The sequence below is a fragment of the Candida parapsilosis genome, contig 006372 (assembly GCF_000182765.1).
Source record: "Candida parapsilosis strain CDC317 annotated contig 006372".
Lineage (NCBI taxonomy): Eukaryota > Fungi > Ascomycota > Pichiomycetes > Serinales > Debaryomycetaceae > Lodderomyces > Lodderomyces parapsilosis.
The window spans coordinates 1,696,023-1,714,837 of NW_023503283.1; the positions used below are offsets into that span (position 1 = coordinate 1,696,023).

The 18,815-nt window shown below is 37.5% G+C and overlaps 7 protein-coding genes across 7 annotated transcripts; 2 read left to right on the forward strand and 5 right to left on the reverse strand. All coding sequences in view use genetic code 12, as the record gives it.

Moving 5' to 3' along the window:
- Positions 1 to 17: 17 nt before the first annotated feature.
- Positions 18 to 1,844, reverse strand: CPAR2_407560 (uncharacterized protein; the record flags this gene model as incomplete). Its single annotated transcript, XM_036811704.1, has 1 exon — positions 18 to 1,844. One exon carries the CDS (start codon positions 1,842 to 1,844, stop codon positions 18 to 20), a length of 1,827 nt encoding a protein of 608 aa, XP_036668114.1.
- Positions 1,845 to 4,309: 2,465 nt separating this feature from the next.
- CPAR2_407570 (uncharacterized protein) lies at positions 4,310 to 6,127 on the reverse strand (the record flags this gene model as incomplete). The annotated part of the gene is made up of 1 exon (XM_036811705.1): positions 4,310 to 6,127. One exon carries the CDS (start codon positions 6,125 to 6,127, stop codon positions 4,310 to 4,312), a length of 1,818 nt encoding a protein of 605 aa, XP_036668115.1.
- Positions 6,128 to 8,797: 2,670 nt separating this feature from the next.
- On the forward strand, positions 8,798 to 9,007 carry CPAR2_407590 (uncharacterized protein; the record flags this gene model as incomplete). Its single annotated transcript, XM_036811706.1, has 1 exon — positions 8,798 to 9,007. The coding sequence occupies one exon, from the start codon at positions 8,798 to 8,800 to the stop codon at positions 9,005 to 9,007; it is 210 nt and encodes a 69-aa protein (XP_036668116.1).
- A 164-nt stretch (positions 9,008 to 9,171) lies between these two features.
- On the reverse strand, positions 9,172 to 10,149 carry MRS4 (Fe(2+) transporter; the record flags this gene model as incomplete). The annotated part of the gene is made up of 1 exon (XM_036811707.1): positions 9,172 to 10,149. One exon carries the CDS (start codon positions 10,147 to 10,149, stop codon positions 9,172 to 9,174), a length of 978 nt encoding a protein of 325 aa, XP_036668117.1.
- A 708-nt stretch (positions 10,150 to 10,857) lies between these two features.
- On the reverse strand, positions 10,858 to 11,886 carry IFM3 (Ifm3p; the record flags this gene model as incomplete). Its single annotated transcript, XM_036811708.1, has 1 exon — positions 10,858 to 11,886. The coding sequence occupies one exon, from the start codon at positions 11,884 to 11,886 to the stop codon at positions 10,858 to 10,860; it is 1,029 nt and encodes a 342-aa protein (XP_036668118.1).
- Positions 11,887 to 12,504: 618 nt separating this feature from the next.
- Positions 12,505 to 13,497, forward strand: CPAR2_407620 (putative peptidylprolyl isomerase; the record flags this gene model as incomplete). Its single annotated transcript, XM_036811709.1, has 1 exon — positions 12,505 to 13,497. One exon carries the CDS (start codon positions 12,505 to 12,507, stop codon positions 13,495 to 13,497), a length of 993 nt encoding a protein of 330 aa, XP_036668119.1.
- A 274-nt stretch (positions 13,498 to 13,771) lies between these two features.
- Positions 13,772 to 17,596, reverse strand: CPAR2_407630 (uncharacterized protein; the record flags this gene model as incomplete). Its single annotated transcript, XM_036811710.1, has 1 exon — positions 13,772 to 17,596. The coding sequence occupies one exon, from the start codon at positions 17,594 to 17,596 to the stop codon at positions 13,772 to 13,774; it is 3,825 nt and encodes a 1,274-aa protein (XP_036668120.1).
- Between the last annotated feature and the right edge of the window lie 1,219 nt (positions 17,597 to 18,815).

Below are 18,815 nucleotides of genomic sequence, written 5' to 3' on the forward strand. Positions count from 1 at the left end.
ACAAACTTGAAGGTTATTTAAGCCTTTTCAGTCCTACCTCTTTTTCCACCAAGACTTTTGATGAAGCTCAACAAGGAGTCTTGTTCATCTTGCTCCTCGACATTTTCTATACTTTGTTCTCTACCTAGCTTCTTATCCCTCAAAAAGAATGATGCAGCAATCATTGGGGCAACAAAACACAAACAAACAATCATCAATAACCTTTGAATTTCACCATATGCTTTTGTGGCACCTTCTCTCTGTGGTGTACCCCAGGGGTATGTATCTGCAAATACGTATGGACTGGTGTAGACACTGGTAGCTGTAGCGGTGTCGAGGTATTTGTTTAATTTCTTGAATAAAGTTTGTGACCAAATGGCACCGGCAACTGAAGAGCCAACGGCGTAACCAATTCTGTAAAGAGTATAGATTGCAGATGTAATGACTGCCATATGTTCGTGATTAACACAACTTTGGGCTGAGACAGTAATTGGGTATGAAAAGAACCCTGTACCGATACCCATGACAATTTGACCACCAATGATACCACTATGTGCACTTAATGATGATCTGAAATGGTACATGATACCGAAAGCAACCATCCATAAGGAACAACCGAAAATGACAAATGGTTTCAAACGCCTAATGTAAACAACAACCAATCCGAAAAGCATACAACAAAGTGTTGATGCAAAAGAAGTAAGGGTGGTGATTCTAGTTGCTGATTTTTGAGATTCATTAACACCAACAACCAAAACAGGGTACAAGAAACTTGCTTCAACGGCGAATACGAAATCAAACAATAAAGAAATCAAACCAGCTGACCAGATACCACGATCCTTCATCAAGGTAACTGGAATAATCGGGTCCTTGGCAAAAAGTTCCCAAATGCAGAAAACCGGAATCAAGACACATCCAACAACAATGGGGGCAATGATGTTTCCTTGTTTCCATTTTTCACTAACACCACCAGCTAAAGTTAATGGAACTAATAAACAACCTAAGGAAACAACCATCAAAAGTAAACCAATACAGTCCAATTTCCAAAACAAGTACTTCATAAATCCCCAGAATCCAAACTTTTGGTAAAGAGTCTCCTTCTTTTTGAATTCAACCCATTCAGGAGTTCTGCCAGCTAACCATCTCATGTGAATCATACAACATACAAATGGAATACAGGCCAATGGGAAAATAAATGCCCACATTCCAATACCCCATTTCCAATTCATACCAACTGCACTAGTAACGTTACCCGAGATCCATGTGTTGATAATAAAGGGAAGTGCTGGACAGATTGAAAAGAATAATCTCCATCTCAAAGTGGAGAAATCGGACAAGATGAATAATAAAACAATCAAAACACCACTGTAACCAATTTGGTAAAGAACGGCACCAGCGACATACGCATTAATGGTTGGAGATTGGCATTCAATGATGGTACCAACAACATAAAACAAGACAGCAACAATAAACAATTCCAATCTTCCAAATACATCTGATAATCTGGCATACACTGGTTGTGAAGCAGCAGCAGTCAAGGCAGTGATGGCATTGACAGTAGTCAACAATGAATGTTCGGACCAAGATGCAGTTGCATACCCAGTAAACACATATCTGATTTGTGAATCAAGACCATAAGCATAACCAACCAAAAACGCCGAAATCAACAATACCAATTTATACCAGAAAGTATGTTTCCATTGTGCGGCCAATAACTCCGCTTTCAAAACACCAATGGATTTCTCCTCTTCAATAGCATGCTCCAACTCTGATGAAGTGTTGTCTGGGGTGTGTTTATCATCATATATTTGCTTTTCTTCATCCATTGAAGAAGCTTTCACTTCGGTATTCACTGATGACGACATTAGTAATAACCCTGTGGGGAAGAAATATCAAAGAATATGGAGATGAGCGAGTAAAAATGAAGTGATTAAAGCTGAAAATTTTCAATTGCTGAAGTTTTGGGAGATATGAGATACATGATTCCTTATTTATATATTCATTTTCTCCATCCTGTTTTATACTCATCTGCATGTTATTGAGTAATCTTGTTAGAAACAACAATAAGGTGCATTCTTTTTTGTTTTAGTGAAATTTCACAGAAACAATAAGAAGACTAAGAAGAGAGTAGGAACTTTTGGTAATGATGCAGATACTGTTTTTTTTTTTTTTTTCGAATTGCTTTTTCTACCCTCAATGTCGCACTGTCTTTCTATGTCTTCAAATGTCGTCACCTTTTGCGTTTTTTGTGTCATTAAAAGTTGTGTTTTTCCGGCATTATAAGATAACTCAAAATATATGTCGTCACAATTTCCTAACTAAATCGCCTTAAACCGAAGCATCATCATCAATTACAATGAAAACTTATGAGATAGGTTCTATAGCACTTACAAAACCCCATGATTACAACATAACACAAGTAATGCTAAAAATTTTTGACTACTGCTTGCAAAACTCGCATTTCTGTATTTCAGTTGTTTGATTGGCTTTCTCTTTCTCTTTCGAAGCTAGATGAAGCTTGTTGTCGTCCTCTTGATTGGTTACACTGTTGGAATGTAGCGTGACGTACAACACATGTTGCGTCTCAATTGTCCTTTCGGTAAAACTAGCTCAAGCCGTCAACTTGTCTTGGGAGCTTATTGTTTGTTCAAACCTATTGTTGAAAACGAATAGTAGTAACGGACTTTGTTTCTCACAACCTAACATAAACAGCCCTAAATGAGTGAATATCATTTATGTGTCTTTTGTGAAACCAATTCTACGTCTATTTGGCATTTTGAATAGAAAAGAAATTTTTAAATTAATTGGGGTTGGGTTTCTTTTGTGTTTATAGTGTTTAAGGTTTTTTTTCTTGTCCCGCAAAGTAGAAAAATTTTTTCTACTTTGTTTTCGTAACACATTCCCAATTTAGACATTAAAAACTAAGTCCAAAAAGATGTCTGCAAGAAAATCGTGCACCTTCATTTGAAATTGAGGTGTTGTATATCCGAATATAAATCAAGCACGACAAAGAGCTGTTTCTATTTCTATGAAGTTGCGTCTTTATTCAGTAACAAACTTATAATTGCTATATTTGACATTTTTTTTATTATATAACACTTTTTGTGTCTGATGAAAAAGATAACCAAAAAAAATTAAAAAAAAAAAACAATCCATATTTAGCGAGTTGTGCATAAGTTTCATTTGCAATATTGTTAACGGATGTGTCGTTAGTAAAAGTTACGCAAATGCTTCCGTATTTAGCACTCTCCTCACACAAAGTTGTAAGAGACCAATAATTTTCAAGTCGAAACCTTCTTACAATGCTGTCTATGAACTGCCAAATACCATAACTGGTGCTTTATAGAAAACATCTTTATTTAGATTTAGCATCTTTACCTGAAAACAATAGTTCTGTCACGCCAATTTCTCCTACAAGACGATGAACGAGATGTAACTTTCAAGGAAATCCAACTAGACACTTAACGCCTACCGATAAATTACATATCGTAGATTGCAATTGAGTAGCGAGCAAATTATAGTAATCGTAAATGGTTACTGATGGGGATCACGCAAAACCAAACTTTGAAAATTTTTCTCTATGAGTAAACACTGCCTTTAAATGTCGTTAAATGTCTTTTGAACAGATTGATCATTAAAAACTAGGAAGAAGAGGCAAGTAGAGACAAGAGCAGATGTCCATATGTAGAGCATATGAAACCAATTGCTGTGAACAGATAGTTTCCATACATATCGATGAATGACCATAACAAAATTGGGTTTCCGTCTTGAAATGTTTGTTTTGTTTCTAAAAATGTATTCATTTGCGATCACGGAAAATCAAACAATTGAGTAACACACATACAAACACAAAATGAAAAATATTGGTCCTTGTGGCTTTTGCCCTCCTTTATCCTTAGAGAAAATGTCGCAGTTGAGATGAGGTTGATTAATTTCCCGCATGAGTTGGATTCTATTTTTGTTACGACACCTTGCAAACACAGCATCTGTGCAAGTTTGGAGCTGAAATGGTATAGTCAACATTGAGTGTACAATTGTTGCTTCTCTGTGAGCGAGTGATATTGTTTGTTTGATTGTTGCTTTATCTGATGGCATCAATTATTCCGATTTCGTTTCTTTTTTTTTTTCTTCAAAACAGTACTAAATAAGCCCCTGTGCATATACACTTTTAACACATTTTTGTCAATTCAACAGCATTAGCAAAAACAGTCCACCGACACAAGATGAGATGCTACTAATTAGTCGCTGTCTATTTTTTAGCAAATTGATGTCAAATGCATTTTGTAGACTACTATCATAAAATCTTTCATTACACTACAGAAACTTAAAATTAGGCCTTTTCACTCCTCCTTAAACCAAAACCCTTTATGAATTTACCCAAGGAATCATTTGCATTTTCTTCCTCAACATTTTCAATCGTTTGTTCTCTAGTAAGTTTCCTATCTCTTAAAAAGAGAGCTGAAATAATCATTGGTGCAACAAAACATATAGCGACAATAATTAATAATCTTTGAACCTCACCATATGCCTTTGTGGCTCCTTCTCTTTCAGGGGTTCCCCAAGCATAATTTTGGGCGAAAACATAGGGGCTTCCATAAACACTAACAGCTGTGGTTGAGTCAAGATACTTTTCCAAACGTTTGAGCAAAGTTTGTGACCAAATTGCACCAGCCACAGAAGCACCAACAGCAGACCCTATTCTGTAGAGCGTATAGATACCGGAAGTGATAACTGCCATGTGCTCATGATTAACACAGCTCTGTGCAGTGACGGCAAGTGATGAAGAAAAGAAACCTGTACCAATACCCATAACTACTTGTCCTCCAATGATACCTCCATGAGCACTCAATGTAGATCTGTAGTGGTACATAAGACCCATAGCAACCATCCACAATGAGCATCCAAAGATGACAAAACCTTTCAACCGACGGATGTAGACAATGACTAATCCAAAGAGTCCACCACAAACTGTTGATGCAAATGATCCAAGACTGGTGATTCTAGTTGCTGATTTTTGAGATTCATTAACAGCAACAACCAAAACAGTATATAACAAGTTAGCTTCGACGGCGAACACAAAGTCAAACAAGAATGAGATTAATCCAGCTGACCAGATACCACGGTCTTTCATTAATGTGAATGGAATAATTGGATCCTTGGCAAAACATTCCCAAATGCAGAAAACCGGAATCAAGACACATCCAACAACAATGGGGGCAATGATGTTTCCTTGTTTCCATTTTTCACTAACACCACCAGCTAAAGTTAATGGAACTAATAAACAACCTAAGGAAACAACCATCAAAAGTAAACCAATACAGTCCAATTTCCAAAACAAGTACTTCATAAATCCCCAGAATCCAAACTTTTGGTAAAGAGTCTCCTTCTTTTTGAATTCAACCCATTCAGGAGTTCTACCAGCTAACCATCTCATGTGAATCATACAACATACAAATGGAATACAGGCCAATGGGAAAATAAATGCCCACATTCCAATACCCCATTTCCAATTCATACCAACTGCACTAGTAACGTTACCCGAGATCCATGTGTTGATAATAAAGGGAAGTGATGGGCAAATGGCATAAAACAACCTCCACCTCAAACTGGAAAAATCAGACAAGATGAAAATCAAAACAATCAAAACACCACTGTAACCAATTTGGTAAAGAACGGCACCAGCGACATACGCATTAATGGTTGGAGATTGGCATTCAATGATGGTACCAACAACATAAAACAATACTGACACAATAAACAATTCCAATCTTCCAAATACATCTGATAATCTGGCATATACTGGTTGCGCAGCAGCACCAGCTAAAGCAGTAATAGCATTGACAGTAGTCAACAATGAATGTTCGGACCAAGATGCAGTTGCATACCCAGTAAACACATATCTGATTTGTGAATCAAGACCATAAGCATAACCAACCAAAAACGCCGAAATCAACAATACCAATTTATACCAGAAAGTATGTTTCCATTGTTCAGCGAGCAACTCCGCTTTTAAGACACCGATGGATTTCTCCTCTTCAATAGCATGCTCCAACTCTGTTGATGTGTTGTCACTGAAGGTCTTGTCGTACGTTTGTTTCTCCTCGTCCATTGAGGTTGCTTTTAAATCCGAGTGGATTGATGATGGCATGTTTGGTAAATCGTCTCTGGGCAAGTTAAATCTCTTGACAAATTAAATGAGGGAAAGAAGGGATCTTGAAATCCTTTTATATCATCAGAGGGATATCGAAGTGACTTTACATTACCTACGCAAAACAATGGCCATCGCTATATGACAATAAGGCTCTTTGTTTGTGTTTTAGTAAAAGATGAATAATAGTTCTCTTCTCTTTCTGTTTTTCCTGTTCCGTGCTATTGTTTCTTTTATGATCAATTTTGTTTGTGTCTCCCTCCGTTTGGATGTTCAATACACGGCGAGGCTTAGTCATAATTCCTTGGAAAGCAAAGCCCATCCGGAATAGAAAGATTTCGAGAGTTGCTACTTCTCTGTAAAAACTCAATCGCTTTATATATGTGGTTTCTAGATGTCACATTGGGCGTCTGGTGGATATGCTCTTGGCAATCATGCTGCGCAACTCTGTCAAACGAGCGCAAAACGAAGAAGGTTAATAGAATCTAATCACTTAGGAATAACTTACGATTTGCTCTTGTTTTATTGGGTGCTTGAGTTTTTTGTGATCTCAAATTGAGCCAATTACGATGAATTTTGGTATCTTGTTGGCTTTTGTTACACGGCATTTCAGGGAAGTATAGGTAACAAAACAAGGCTTTTGATAGATAATTCTGTGGCCTTTGTGAAATTATCCTTTCGACGGGAGTCTTCCCGTAAATCGAGCCGACGTGAATATACACCTTGAAAAAGAGAAGTTAACACTATTCTGGAAAGCCAAGGAAAAATCAACCTAGAAATATGGTCTAACGTCGTTGAAAGCACTCCGAGAGCTGAGATCGGGTAAGAGGTATTCTTGGAGTCTAACAATGTGGGTTCTGCTTTATGGGCGTTTAGTTTCTGTTTAGTTCTGTTGAGTTAAATTTTCGCCTGATTTCTTTGATCAGATGGATCAGATAAAAAGAAATTGAGCTGATCGTAATTGGTCACAAATGGGGAATTGAGTAATTAGCCAGTTTAGGCAAAATAAAATTCCCTTATTTGTTTTAGTGCTTTATAAACAACCAAATGCATGATGTCCGTATGGTGAGTATGCACAGTGATGAAACTTAATTTATGAGGTCTTTCTTTTCCACTGAAGGTTTCTAAAAATGTATTCATTTCCGATCACCGGAAGAGATAGCATCATTATTACACAAAAGCGCTGAAAAATGTCGCTATTGTTTTCGAAAGGAGATGAGGTTTATTTGAAATACAGTATATAAAACTTTGTAAGCCTTCAAAAGACAATAACTGATTGAGACCCAACATTGAGTAGTATTATAGAAGCAACTAATTCTTGGCATGTACGGGTCAATCAAAATTTATCTTCTATCGTAGTTAAAGGTCCCCAAGAACATGATTAATAGCAAGAAAATCTTTGGGACCTTATGTATCAACTGTAGAGAGAGGACTATAATAAGATTCCATACTTTGTTGAAAGGCCACATATATAACTGTGCATAAACCTAATCTTGATTTTTAATCTTTTTAATCTTTTAGTCCAATCATAAAATCGTATCTCTTTCCGAGTTGGTCAAATAAACAGAAAATACAAAAAAGATATTTCTAGCCAATCAACAACAAGTGAACACAATAAGAAAAGCATTTTTAGACCACTATGCAGACAGAGGGAAGCATAGAAAAAATGTCGTAGAATTTTAACACTGCACCAAACCGCCTTGCCTGTTTTGAGTCGTTAACTTGTCCTTTACCCCCCATTGGTGTTTTCCTTTTAACCTTTTGTGTATCTAGAATACAAGAGAGAGAGAGAGAGAGAGAGGTCTCGTAAGTTGAGCCCTAATTGGACACAACCGATAACCCTAAACAATCACAATTTCGCAATTAATAGGCAATGTTTACAGCCTTGATGGGTTGTTTCGCTGAAGCCCACCTAAAATGATACCTGTACTAAACATATCCGATACTTTATTCTTCTCCGTGCGGTAGGACGGGGCTCATAAATAGATTAATGCTATCTACAAAAATTTGCTTGAAAATTATCACAGAATGTGATTGAGCTCATATTCAAGACAGTATTGGCTAGTTTAGTTGGCAAATTTAGTTGGCAAGTTTTTTTCAATTATCTCTCTCTTCACATATAGTTTTCCGCATTTCATATTTTGGTTTTCCACTCGCGTGGCTTACTCGACCTAGAGCTCGACTCGTCTCGATTCGCATTGACCCGCGAACAAAAGGAACTTTCCGTTCAAAAGCAAAAATTATGGCGGGTGGGAAATTCGGTGGTACTCTCCATTCATTCAAGATTTGTGCTCCTGAGAGCAAATTCCTGAGCGTGCAAACGCATGGGCGGTGTTAAAAGAAATCTTCAGAGCCCGAAGGCGCCCGACTACCTTCGGTAGTTTGGCTTTTCTTTGGGTTCTATGGGAATGACGCCGTGAATGGTTGGCTGTTGTTTAGTGTCAAAGCGAACAAGGGCTATTTAGTGCAATATGCGAACTTGATGGTTGTTCATAACTGTCAAGAACCCGATACCGATCATTGACGATGAGTTGAGTTAATTTTTTGAAATCATTGTGGTTCGGTATATGGTTCGAAACTTATCGCTAAGAAAAAAAAAAAAAAAAAGTAGAAAACAGAATCATTGTAGGTGAAACTTGAACTGATTAGCAATAACGGCCACCGCACACTATGATTTTTGCAAGCATACGCCGGATATTCCAGTCATTTAGAACAGAAGAGGAAGAAAGGTTATACTCAAGAGCTGCATTTTTCAATTTACTTGGGTTTTTGGGCTCTTGTGTTTTGTTTTCATTTGTTGCTCAACGGTTATCTCGACATCCAAGAGAATTGGCTCATATAGCGAGGGCTGACGCACTACTAAAAGCCATACTGTCATGATGATAAGGCAACGGTGGTATTACTTGCAAAGAGGCGATGGGGCGTTTACATTAATACACTTGACTACATAGATACAAGTTTTAATTTTTCCAATATTCGTCTAATTTTATCCAAAATGTGGGATGTTGGCTGTTGATCTCACTCGACTTAATGTACAATATAATCTATCCTTTAATTAAAATTTCCTTACAAAACTCATACGCTGTCCACGATATAGCGGTACCGGGGATATTGAATATTACTCTTGGTTTAAGACCTTTCCAAAAGGCAGCATACCCAGCCTCTTTATACAATGCTTTAGCAGCAGTATTGAATCCAGTAACATGTCTCAATGTTTCATTCTGCGATATACCTCTGGTTTGTAAAACTGTTCGAACGCAATCCAACGGCGTGGTTAATGCAGCAGCGATACCTCCTGCGATACCACCACTAACACAATGCAAATATGGATTATATGAATTGTTCGGATTGAGTAGTAATGAGCTGTATTCGTAGAATCCAAAGTTTAATGCAGCAAATGGAATGTTTGTGAATAATGTTGTTGGATATGAAATAAAAAAAGCAGAAATACCTTCATTCTTGTATATATCACGGGCCAATTTAATCAATCTTACCGAAGTGGACTTGTTTTCAGTGTACGCAGCACTTGCTTGCATTCTTTGCTTCAACATGTCAAATGGAGTCATCAAGGCATCGGATGCTGTTGTAGCAGCAACACCAGCACAACTGGCTATAAGTGGATGATTTGCATCAGTCACTATTCTCGTTGAGTGGGGCGAATTGGTCAATCTATTGACAAGAAAAGTCTTTGTTGATTCAAAAACTGAAAAATAAATTGCATGTGCTGGACCGGCGCCTAGTATTACCGATGATACACCTTTCCACAAAGCTCTGAACCCTTCAGTCGAGCTGATTCGTGATATTGACTTGACTAATCCGCGTGATATCTCTTTAGTCGATAAATTCATTTGCATTCTTGTCTTGATTGAGTCTATGGGGAACATCACCGTGTGTTCAGCTATACCGGCCAAGGCACCAGCACTCAAATGGGCAGCTAAAGATGCATCTTCTGGTAAAGCCTCATAATCTATTTCAAGCGGGTCTTTGGGCATAAACTGTATCTGATGTTCGTGATGTTCCATCTTTGTTAACTGTGAAGGGCTCCTGCAATGTAATTCGGAAATTTTATGTACAATGGCTGATTTGGAGGTGGGAGGATATTTGCACTTGAAATTTTGAAATATTTTCTTTCTCTGTCTTTTTTCTACTCTCGTTTTCTCCCTTCTTTTTTTTTTTTTCAGCGCCTGGAACCTCCTTGATGATGAAGAGACTTAGATGCAGCTGTTGTCGTGGTTGTTGTGGGCTCCCAAAGAAGATCTAAGGACTGAAGAAGAGTGTATAAATGATACAATGAGATATGAGACTGTATCCCTTAAGTCAATGCCTTTTCGAGGGAAAAAATAAAAAAAAAACAAAAGAAAAGAAAGTGATGATGATAGACAAAGTAAATTATGTAATACGGCGTTAGAGAAGAAGGAAGCAAAAGCAAAAAAAATGAAAAAAAAATTGATTCTCCATTTATCGGCTTTGCTCTCTTTCTTTCTCTCTCTTTCCCGCAGCCATTATTTTTTTTCTGTTTTAGTTTGTCATACTTTAAATTAGATCTAGACGTCATCAAACAAATTATACTTACTTTGATTTTGAATTACGAGGGGGGGCCATATTGCAACACAATAGAGCCGGAATATTCATGGTACAAGTCTTCTCACACATACACCCATCAGTTGTTCCTCTTTCATGTTGCCTACATTGCCATTCTTTCTTTCATATAACCATTCAAAATTTAACATTTATATCAATGGTTTTGCATCAATTTTCATATCATACTGTTCAGGTACAATTGACTTGACTCTACCAGTCTTTAAACAAACTTCAACATTATCAGCTGCCCATTCTTCCATATTCTTGATAGCTTCATAAGTATACGTTCCCATGTGGGGTAAACTGACAACATTGGGGAAATCAAGCAATTCTTGAGAAACTTGTGGTTCATTTTCAAATACATCAGCACCAAAAGCACCGATTTTACCCGATTTGATCAATTCGGGTATTTGCAACTCATCAATCACAGCACCTCTAGCAGTATTAACGATAATCACCCCATCTTTCATCTTGGAAATTTCTTCTTTGTTGATTGAGTGACGTGTATGGGCATTCAATGGTACACTGATGCAAATTACGTCAGCTTGCTTGTACAAGTCATCTTTACTAACGTACCTAGCACCATTTTCCAACTCTGGTTTCAATTGACTTCTATTATGGTAGATGATTTCTTTGAAACCGAATGGTTTCAAACGATCTCTAATGGCTCTTCCAATACCACCCATCCCTAAAATACCAACAACTTTACCTTCGGGACTTCTTCCCAATTTAGCACCGGCGAATCCCTTTTTAGGCCATTCGCCTTTCATCATCAATTCATGTCCTTGTTGGTAGTTTCTCAAACAGGTTAAAGTCAAGTACAAAGCGGTATCAGCAGTGGGAGCTTCTACGGGGACTGTGACATTGGATACTTGGACACCCCTTTTAGTAAATGGTTCAATATCAACTTGATCATAACCAGCACCAGTATGACTTACAGAAACTAATGTGTCTGGCATATGCAGAGCCAATTCTTCATCAAATCTCCCAGTTTGTTCAATTGAGGCAAATGTACGCAAGATATTAGTGACATCTTTGTATTTACCTTTTAAATCTTGAAAAAACTCTTCTCTATTGGCAGATTCACAATCAACAACTTCAACCAATTTCGAAATCTCGTCCCATTTTTCATGAGCAAATGAAATCTTTCCGACTCTGAGAACTTTTGGAGTAGGCATGTTTAATCTAGATGATGATGATGATGATAACGATGAGGACAAGTGTGACTTGATGGAAAAGTAAGATCTTGGGAACGTTGATGGGACTTTATACCTTATCAATAATCTCGTGGCCATACGCGAAAAAATAAAAAGGCAGAAGAAAGTGGGGGATTGCAATTGGGGACGTGGGGGATCCTTTTTGGGGGATCAGAAATGTAAGACGGTGCCCTGTTGGTGGGAAATAATGCACAGAACTGATGTGTATTATATAGTATATTTGCTGTACTCTGAGGAAGCTTTTGTTGAGTATATTCTTTTTTTGTCGGTTGTGGGGAGGAGTAGATTTGTTTTCCGAGTACGCTATCCTTTCGGATCGAGTATTAAGCGCCAATAGATTTCTTAGCAAAAGATATCAGTGACTCGTCTCTCACAAAAGAAGTCAAATTGGTGACTTATATCAGGCAGGCACTAACATCGTCAAGTGATTAGTAATCAGAGTAGTAGTTCTATGTCTGCTCAGAGGACACACAAGTATTAGCTCCTTTACATAGTTTGAGATAAGCTCTTGTAAAAAATAAAAAAAAAAATAAAAAGGAAAAAGGTAAACCTCACATCAGCCATTGCTTTACGTAACATATGTCACTTGAACCAACCACAACTGCCAAAGTCACCTTAATTACCACTAAGGGTGCCATAAAGATTGACATTTTCGCCAAAGAGCTACCGTCAACATCCTTAGCATTCATAACGCAATGTCATCTCAATAAATTTCAAAACGTATCCATTCAAGTTACGCCACAATACATCTCATTCTTATCACCACCAGACCAACCCAACAGCGACACGTTATCCATTGTAAAAGAGTCTCACTCACGAATCAAATGCAAACAACGAGGATACGTTGCGTATGCCAATGGACAATGGCTTATTAGTCGTGGTGAATTGAACCAGGCAAACCTTCAAGTATTTGGTAAAATTGACCAGGCGTCATCGTGGTATATCGTTAATGATATTGCCAATGGCGAGGTCAACAAGGACACTGGTGAATTGGTGTTTCCTGTAACCATTGAAAATTCCATTGTAGATGTACCGTTTTTCAAATTGGATTTGAAGGAGAAGGAGGAGGTTGCTCAAGGAGAAGATGAGAAACCGAAAGCAAAAAAGCCTAAAGTTGCCATTGACTATGATGTTGAAGAAGAAGAAGAAGATACGGGTGTAGATGAGGAGGAAGGTACGATCCGGATCAAGAGCGCATACGATACAGAAAAGAAAAAGAAACGAGATAAAGCTCAGCAAGATGAAGTAGTATCGCAAGCAGATGTTGTACCAGAGTCTAAACTAATGTCTGTTAATGAAAAAAAAGCAGAAGCAGATACAGGTCAGAAGGAAGAGCCATACCATCACAACTCTGAGTCACACTCAAATCACTCCAGTTCCAGCTCTGATTCCGAATCAGTTTCCGATTCCGATTCCGAGTCCGAGTCCGAGTCCGAGTCCGACGAAATGGACCACGCTCCAACACGAGATTCTACAATTGACTCGCCCTTCAATCCCAAACTCGACTTATACAATGCCGAATCAATAACATACTCCGAACTAAAATCTCATAAATTTATCATAAATACATAAACATAGGTATGTAAAAAAAGGAAGTAATTACACAAAAAATGTACAAAAAAATAAACCCTTCTTTTTAAATAGTAAAAAAAACCCATAAAATGTTTCTGAAAACCAAATCATATAAATTTGAAAGTTAAAACTAAACTTTGCCCTTTAATCTTTTGTTGCTGCTTCTCTTTTGAAAGCTCTAATTTGTATATCATTTCTATCTTGATACTTTTTTTTGAATTAAATGTCCCCATCTCTCTTTTTCTCTCTCTCTCTCTCTTTCTTGTCCATTCCGTTATGCTTCACAAGTATACCCTGGTAAATCATCATGGATATTGGGCAAATTCTTCAACATCTCCTCATCGACTTCACAACCACAACCATGACCAACTTCAAAATCATCGCTAGTGGTTGTGGTAGTAGTAGTATCCTCAACATCGCTGCTGTTTGTAAACCATGGATGCTTCAATAAACTTCCGGCGTCATACCGTTGATCCAAATCGAAACTCAAACATTTCAAAATCAAATCACAAATCAATTTAATCTGAGGGTCATTGGCGGGAAACTTGTATTTTTCAACAAGAACTTCTTCCAACCCCCAATATTTCAAATTATCAATGTTTTTGAAAATGATTTGTCGATGATTTTCAGGATGCAATTTGAAAAACTTCCCAGTTAATTTACAATCAACAAGGTACTCATCCAGTGGGAAATGACCCAATAATTCAACAATTTGTGCCAAATGATCTTCATCTTTATCAAAACATTTGCCATCATGAGGATCGAAAAGGAAATCACCCGTGATTAATTCAAATATTATACATCCAATACTCCATAAATCAGTTGATGATCCCCATGATTTATACTTGAGGATGATTTCTGGGGACCGGTATTGACGCGTTTGGATTTGGTTGGTAAAATGTTCATTGGTGTATGTGGCATTACCCAAATCGGCAATCTTGATGGATATATTGTCGCTAGTGACAGCCCCAGCACCAGCAGCACAATTGCTACTTGCAGACTTGATAAGTGATGAATTACTCATGTTGGTTATAGTGGATCTCCTGCCAAGATCGAAAATGGAAAAGTTTTTGGGGCTAATGGCTTTCGACACTGATTTGCGACGGGCCTTGTCAAAATCAACATCCTTGAAGAAAATGTCGGATGATGTGGTTGCTGATGAAAGTGGTTTTGATGAACGGATTGGTGAATCATATTTGCCCAGGATGGAATTCTTCAGTCTCTTGTAGTAGAAACTAGATGATTGTGATGATGTGATTGAGGTCGTTGAGGCTTGACGTTGCTTGTGCTCAGTCAGCGAATGTTGTGATTGTTGTTGTTGTTGTTGTTGTTGATGCAACTCAGCAAGCTCAGGGTGCTCAGTCACAGTGGCTGGTGGCGCCTGTTGAAGCACATTGAAACTCAGAGTGCGTTGAAGTAAACTAGGTTTACTAAAAGATGACCCACCTCGTTTAATCAATGAAGCAGCACGACTCAATGATGAATTACTTGCTCTAGCTTTAGACATTTTCTCGTCTTCAATCAGCTTAATCACCTTGTTGATATCTTCAATGTCAATCAAGATATTTTCCGGTTTCAAGTCTGTGTGAATAATTCCACAATGATGCATATAATCAACCGCTAATAACAATTGTTTAACAATGGTTTTCACTATTGGTAATGGGATACCACCAACACTGCGTGAGGTCTTGATGAGTTTAACCAAGGAGTCAGAACTCATTGCCTTGAGTTTCTTTTCCATTGAAAGTTGCCATGGGTCAGTTGAGGTTGCAGTGGTTGATTGAGAAGTATTACAGCCTGCAGCAGCACCAATTGCCATTCCAAGGCCAAACCCAGTAGCTCCAGTTGCTGTTGTAATCATTGACGAATCAATATCTTCGCCTGTTTCCATTACTGTTTCAATGGGTGACACTGTTGTTGATGAAGATGATACAGTTGATGCAGCTGAAGGTGGGGCAGCAATTGCCGCATCAGTCAAATCCTTCTTTGTCAAACCCAAACTCAATTTTGATTTGGTATTGCGTTTGAAATATTTATTGTCCCATTTACCAAACTTCATGGCTGGTTGTTGAACTTGTTCTGATTTTAAGTGTGGTACTTGTTGCCCGTTAGATTCTTCTCCTTCAACACTCTTTCTCTTGATCTCTTCATCCACATGCCTGTAAAACTTCTTGTACTTGTAAATCAAATTCAAGACATTTTCACCAAGGATTTCAAACACCATACAAATGTGGTTCCCATTAGGACCAGTTATTTCAAAATCATCAAGTAATTTCATGAGATGTTTGTAACCTGGATGTTGTTTTGGTGGATGAGTGTCAAAATAACTACTATATTCACCAGGTAAATGTCCATTATTATGGACTGGGTCTTGCAATGTATGCAAAATCCTAATTTCATCCCTTGCTGCTTCTTTATAATTCTTGTTTGACTTGACAAACTTGATCGCAACAAAGTACTCACTGTAATCATCGTTGCTGCATGTGGATGGTGATGATGATGATGATGATGAGTGAATGGAGCTAGATCCGTTGCCAATAGTGGAAATTCTTGATTTGGCGAGCCAAACAGTTGAAAAATGTCCCCAACCAAGTTTACGTAAAATGACATATTCACGATTAGGTAAGTTGCGACTGAAATAAACATCTCCTTTACAAACAGGATGGTATCCACCAAATTTATAATCCAGTTCACTTTCTTCATGTTTGGGATCAAAATTCAAATCCAGTTGAGAGTCTTCAAATTCTGGTTCAAAATTGTATAAACCATGGTCGTCGTCATTCTCATTGTCAAAGCTAAATTCAGATTCAGCTTGTCGTTCAATTGTTTGTGGTATGGTTGTTGGAGTACAAACCTTTGTCGAGACTGCATCCTTGTGAGGATTGGTTGTTCGTATATTGTGATTGCCTGAAAATGAACCAATGCGTAGTATGCTTTTCAAATTCCTCTTTGGTGCTGATGTATTGGTTCTTGATGATAAAGATGGACGTGTTGCAGTGACCGAATCTTTAAGTTTAGTTTTTTTAACACCACCTCTTTGCTTGTCAACATTTAATTTGGATTCCACGTCATTGTCGGTGTTATAGTCGGACGCATTGATGATCATTGTATCTGAATCCAAATCCATGGCTGTACTCATTTCACTATTTTGCAATGATACACAATCGGCAGTGAATGAAGTATATCTCTCATGATCAGATGATAAGCCATTATTAGGTGGTGCTGTGGCAGTGTTGGTTTGTTGGTGAGAAATATAGCCTGGAGAAGGTGAGAATAGTGCTGATCTGGGGATTGGTTGTAAAGTTGACGGAGCAAAATGAGGATTACTTGACTCAAAGGAAAACTCTTGTTCTGCAATGAAGTCGTTGTCGTCATAGGCTTTCTGGTTGTTGGAAACTGTTTCTCCTTCTTCTTCTTCTCCTTCTTCTTCCTCCTCCTCCTCCTCCTCTTCAATGCTTCGTATAATGGTGAGATGGTTTGTATTGTCCATGATATTGTGTGGGGTCACTACAGGTGAGGTTAAAGTATATGAATTTTGTTGTCTGGGCGTAGTCAATACGTCATCACTATATGTATAGTCAGCGTAATTTGTGGGTGACAGTTGTAGGCTGGAAATGTCATCTTGTTGTTGTTGTTGTTGTTGTGGTGGTGGTGGTGGTGGTGGTGGTGGTGGTGGTGCTTGTGCTTCTTCCTCATCTTCTTGTTGCACTAATTCCTCCTGTTTCTGCTGTAGCTGTTGCTCCTTTTGAGCTGTGATGGAGTTGCTTCTTTTCCTGAATAGCCCTTGTAAACTAAATTTGGACTTTTTGTCAGCAATTGTAGAATCATTGCCACTTTTTTTCAAACTAGGTGCTCTACCTAGGAGTGGAAGTGATGAAGAAGACATTGATGAAGGTGTTGCTGCACTAGCCGCATCAGTTGTTATATTATTCACCCCACTGCCGTTGGTTATTGCCGATGGTGAAGCCAATGCATTTGTGTGTGAATTTTTGCGAAAGTGGGTGGCAGTCATTGTGTTGATGTGTATGCTCTTGTCCTTGCCATTTTGATCATGAGTTGTATTGTTGTTAGTGCTGTTTATTCTGTTTATCAACAACATTGTGCTTGTATCTGTGTCTGTGTCTGTGTCTGTGCTTTTGCTTTTGCTTTTATACCGTTTGGTTTAGTAGATTATAAGAATGTTTCATAAGTATATTATTATTGAGCGCAATAAGCTATAAGTTTTATGAGTTGATGTTGTAGATGTTGTAGAAGTTACTATGTATATGTGGTCACCAAGTGAATGTAGTAGTTGATTATTGTGCATAAAATCGTGGAAAGGACTGAGTTCAATAGTAGATAATAAAGTCTGGTTAAGTTGGTTGAATTAATAGTATTTGCTGTGGTAAAAGTAGTAGTAGTAATAAACAGGATAATTGCTCAGTAGGTTTGCTAATGGGTTGATGGTTGAGTTAAAGGTTGGTTGTAATTTGAGTATAGATTTGGTTGCTAAAATATGAAAACGATAAAAAAAGGGAGGGGGGATGGGGTGGGGTGGTCAAAGAAAAGTTGATACAGTAGTTGATATATATATATATATATATAAATATGGTTGTTTCTGTTTTATGTATGTGTCTAATTGTTTTTTTCTTAAATAAAAAGGAAAAAGAAAGTGTCACTCTCAATCAATCAAACAAACAATCAATCAATCAATCAATCAATTACAAAATTAAAATAAAAAAAAAAAAATTAAAAAATTTATTTAAATTTAACCCGCTCTGCAGTATATTTTAACTGTATTACGTAATGCATATATATATGTATATCAATAAAAAACACCACAGTTATTTCGTCATTAAGCATATAGATATTATATGCAGTACATGCGTCAATTTATTTTTTTATTAATTTTTTTTTTTTTTACAACATTCTTTACACCCCTCCCTTTCTCCCTCGGACAACAGAAAAACACAGTTTTAGACAAACCCAAGAAATTACTTCAATCCACCACTCCTCAACAATAATAACAACAGCAATAAGACTAACAACCCAACCCTTTAGAAAAAGAAATAAAAAAAAAAGGGGGAGAGACTGAAAAAGTAGACTAGACGAATAGAAAAAGTAAAAAATCAAAGTCAATTGAGTTAGAATTATGTGTATGTTCCAATGTCAATTAAGAGAGAGAGAGAGGGTGGGAGGGGGTGTAGTCATTAGGGAATGTGTTGTTATCAGTTCAGCATCCCTTTCTTTCAATTTAAGCTGAGGCTTTGAAATTTGAATTTTTTATCTCTTTTTTGATCGCCATTATATTGTTATTTACTTATTTTTTTCCTATGCTC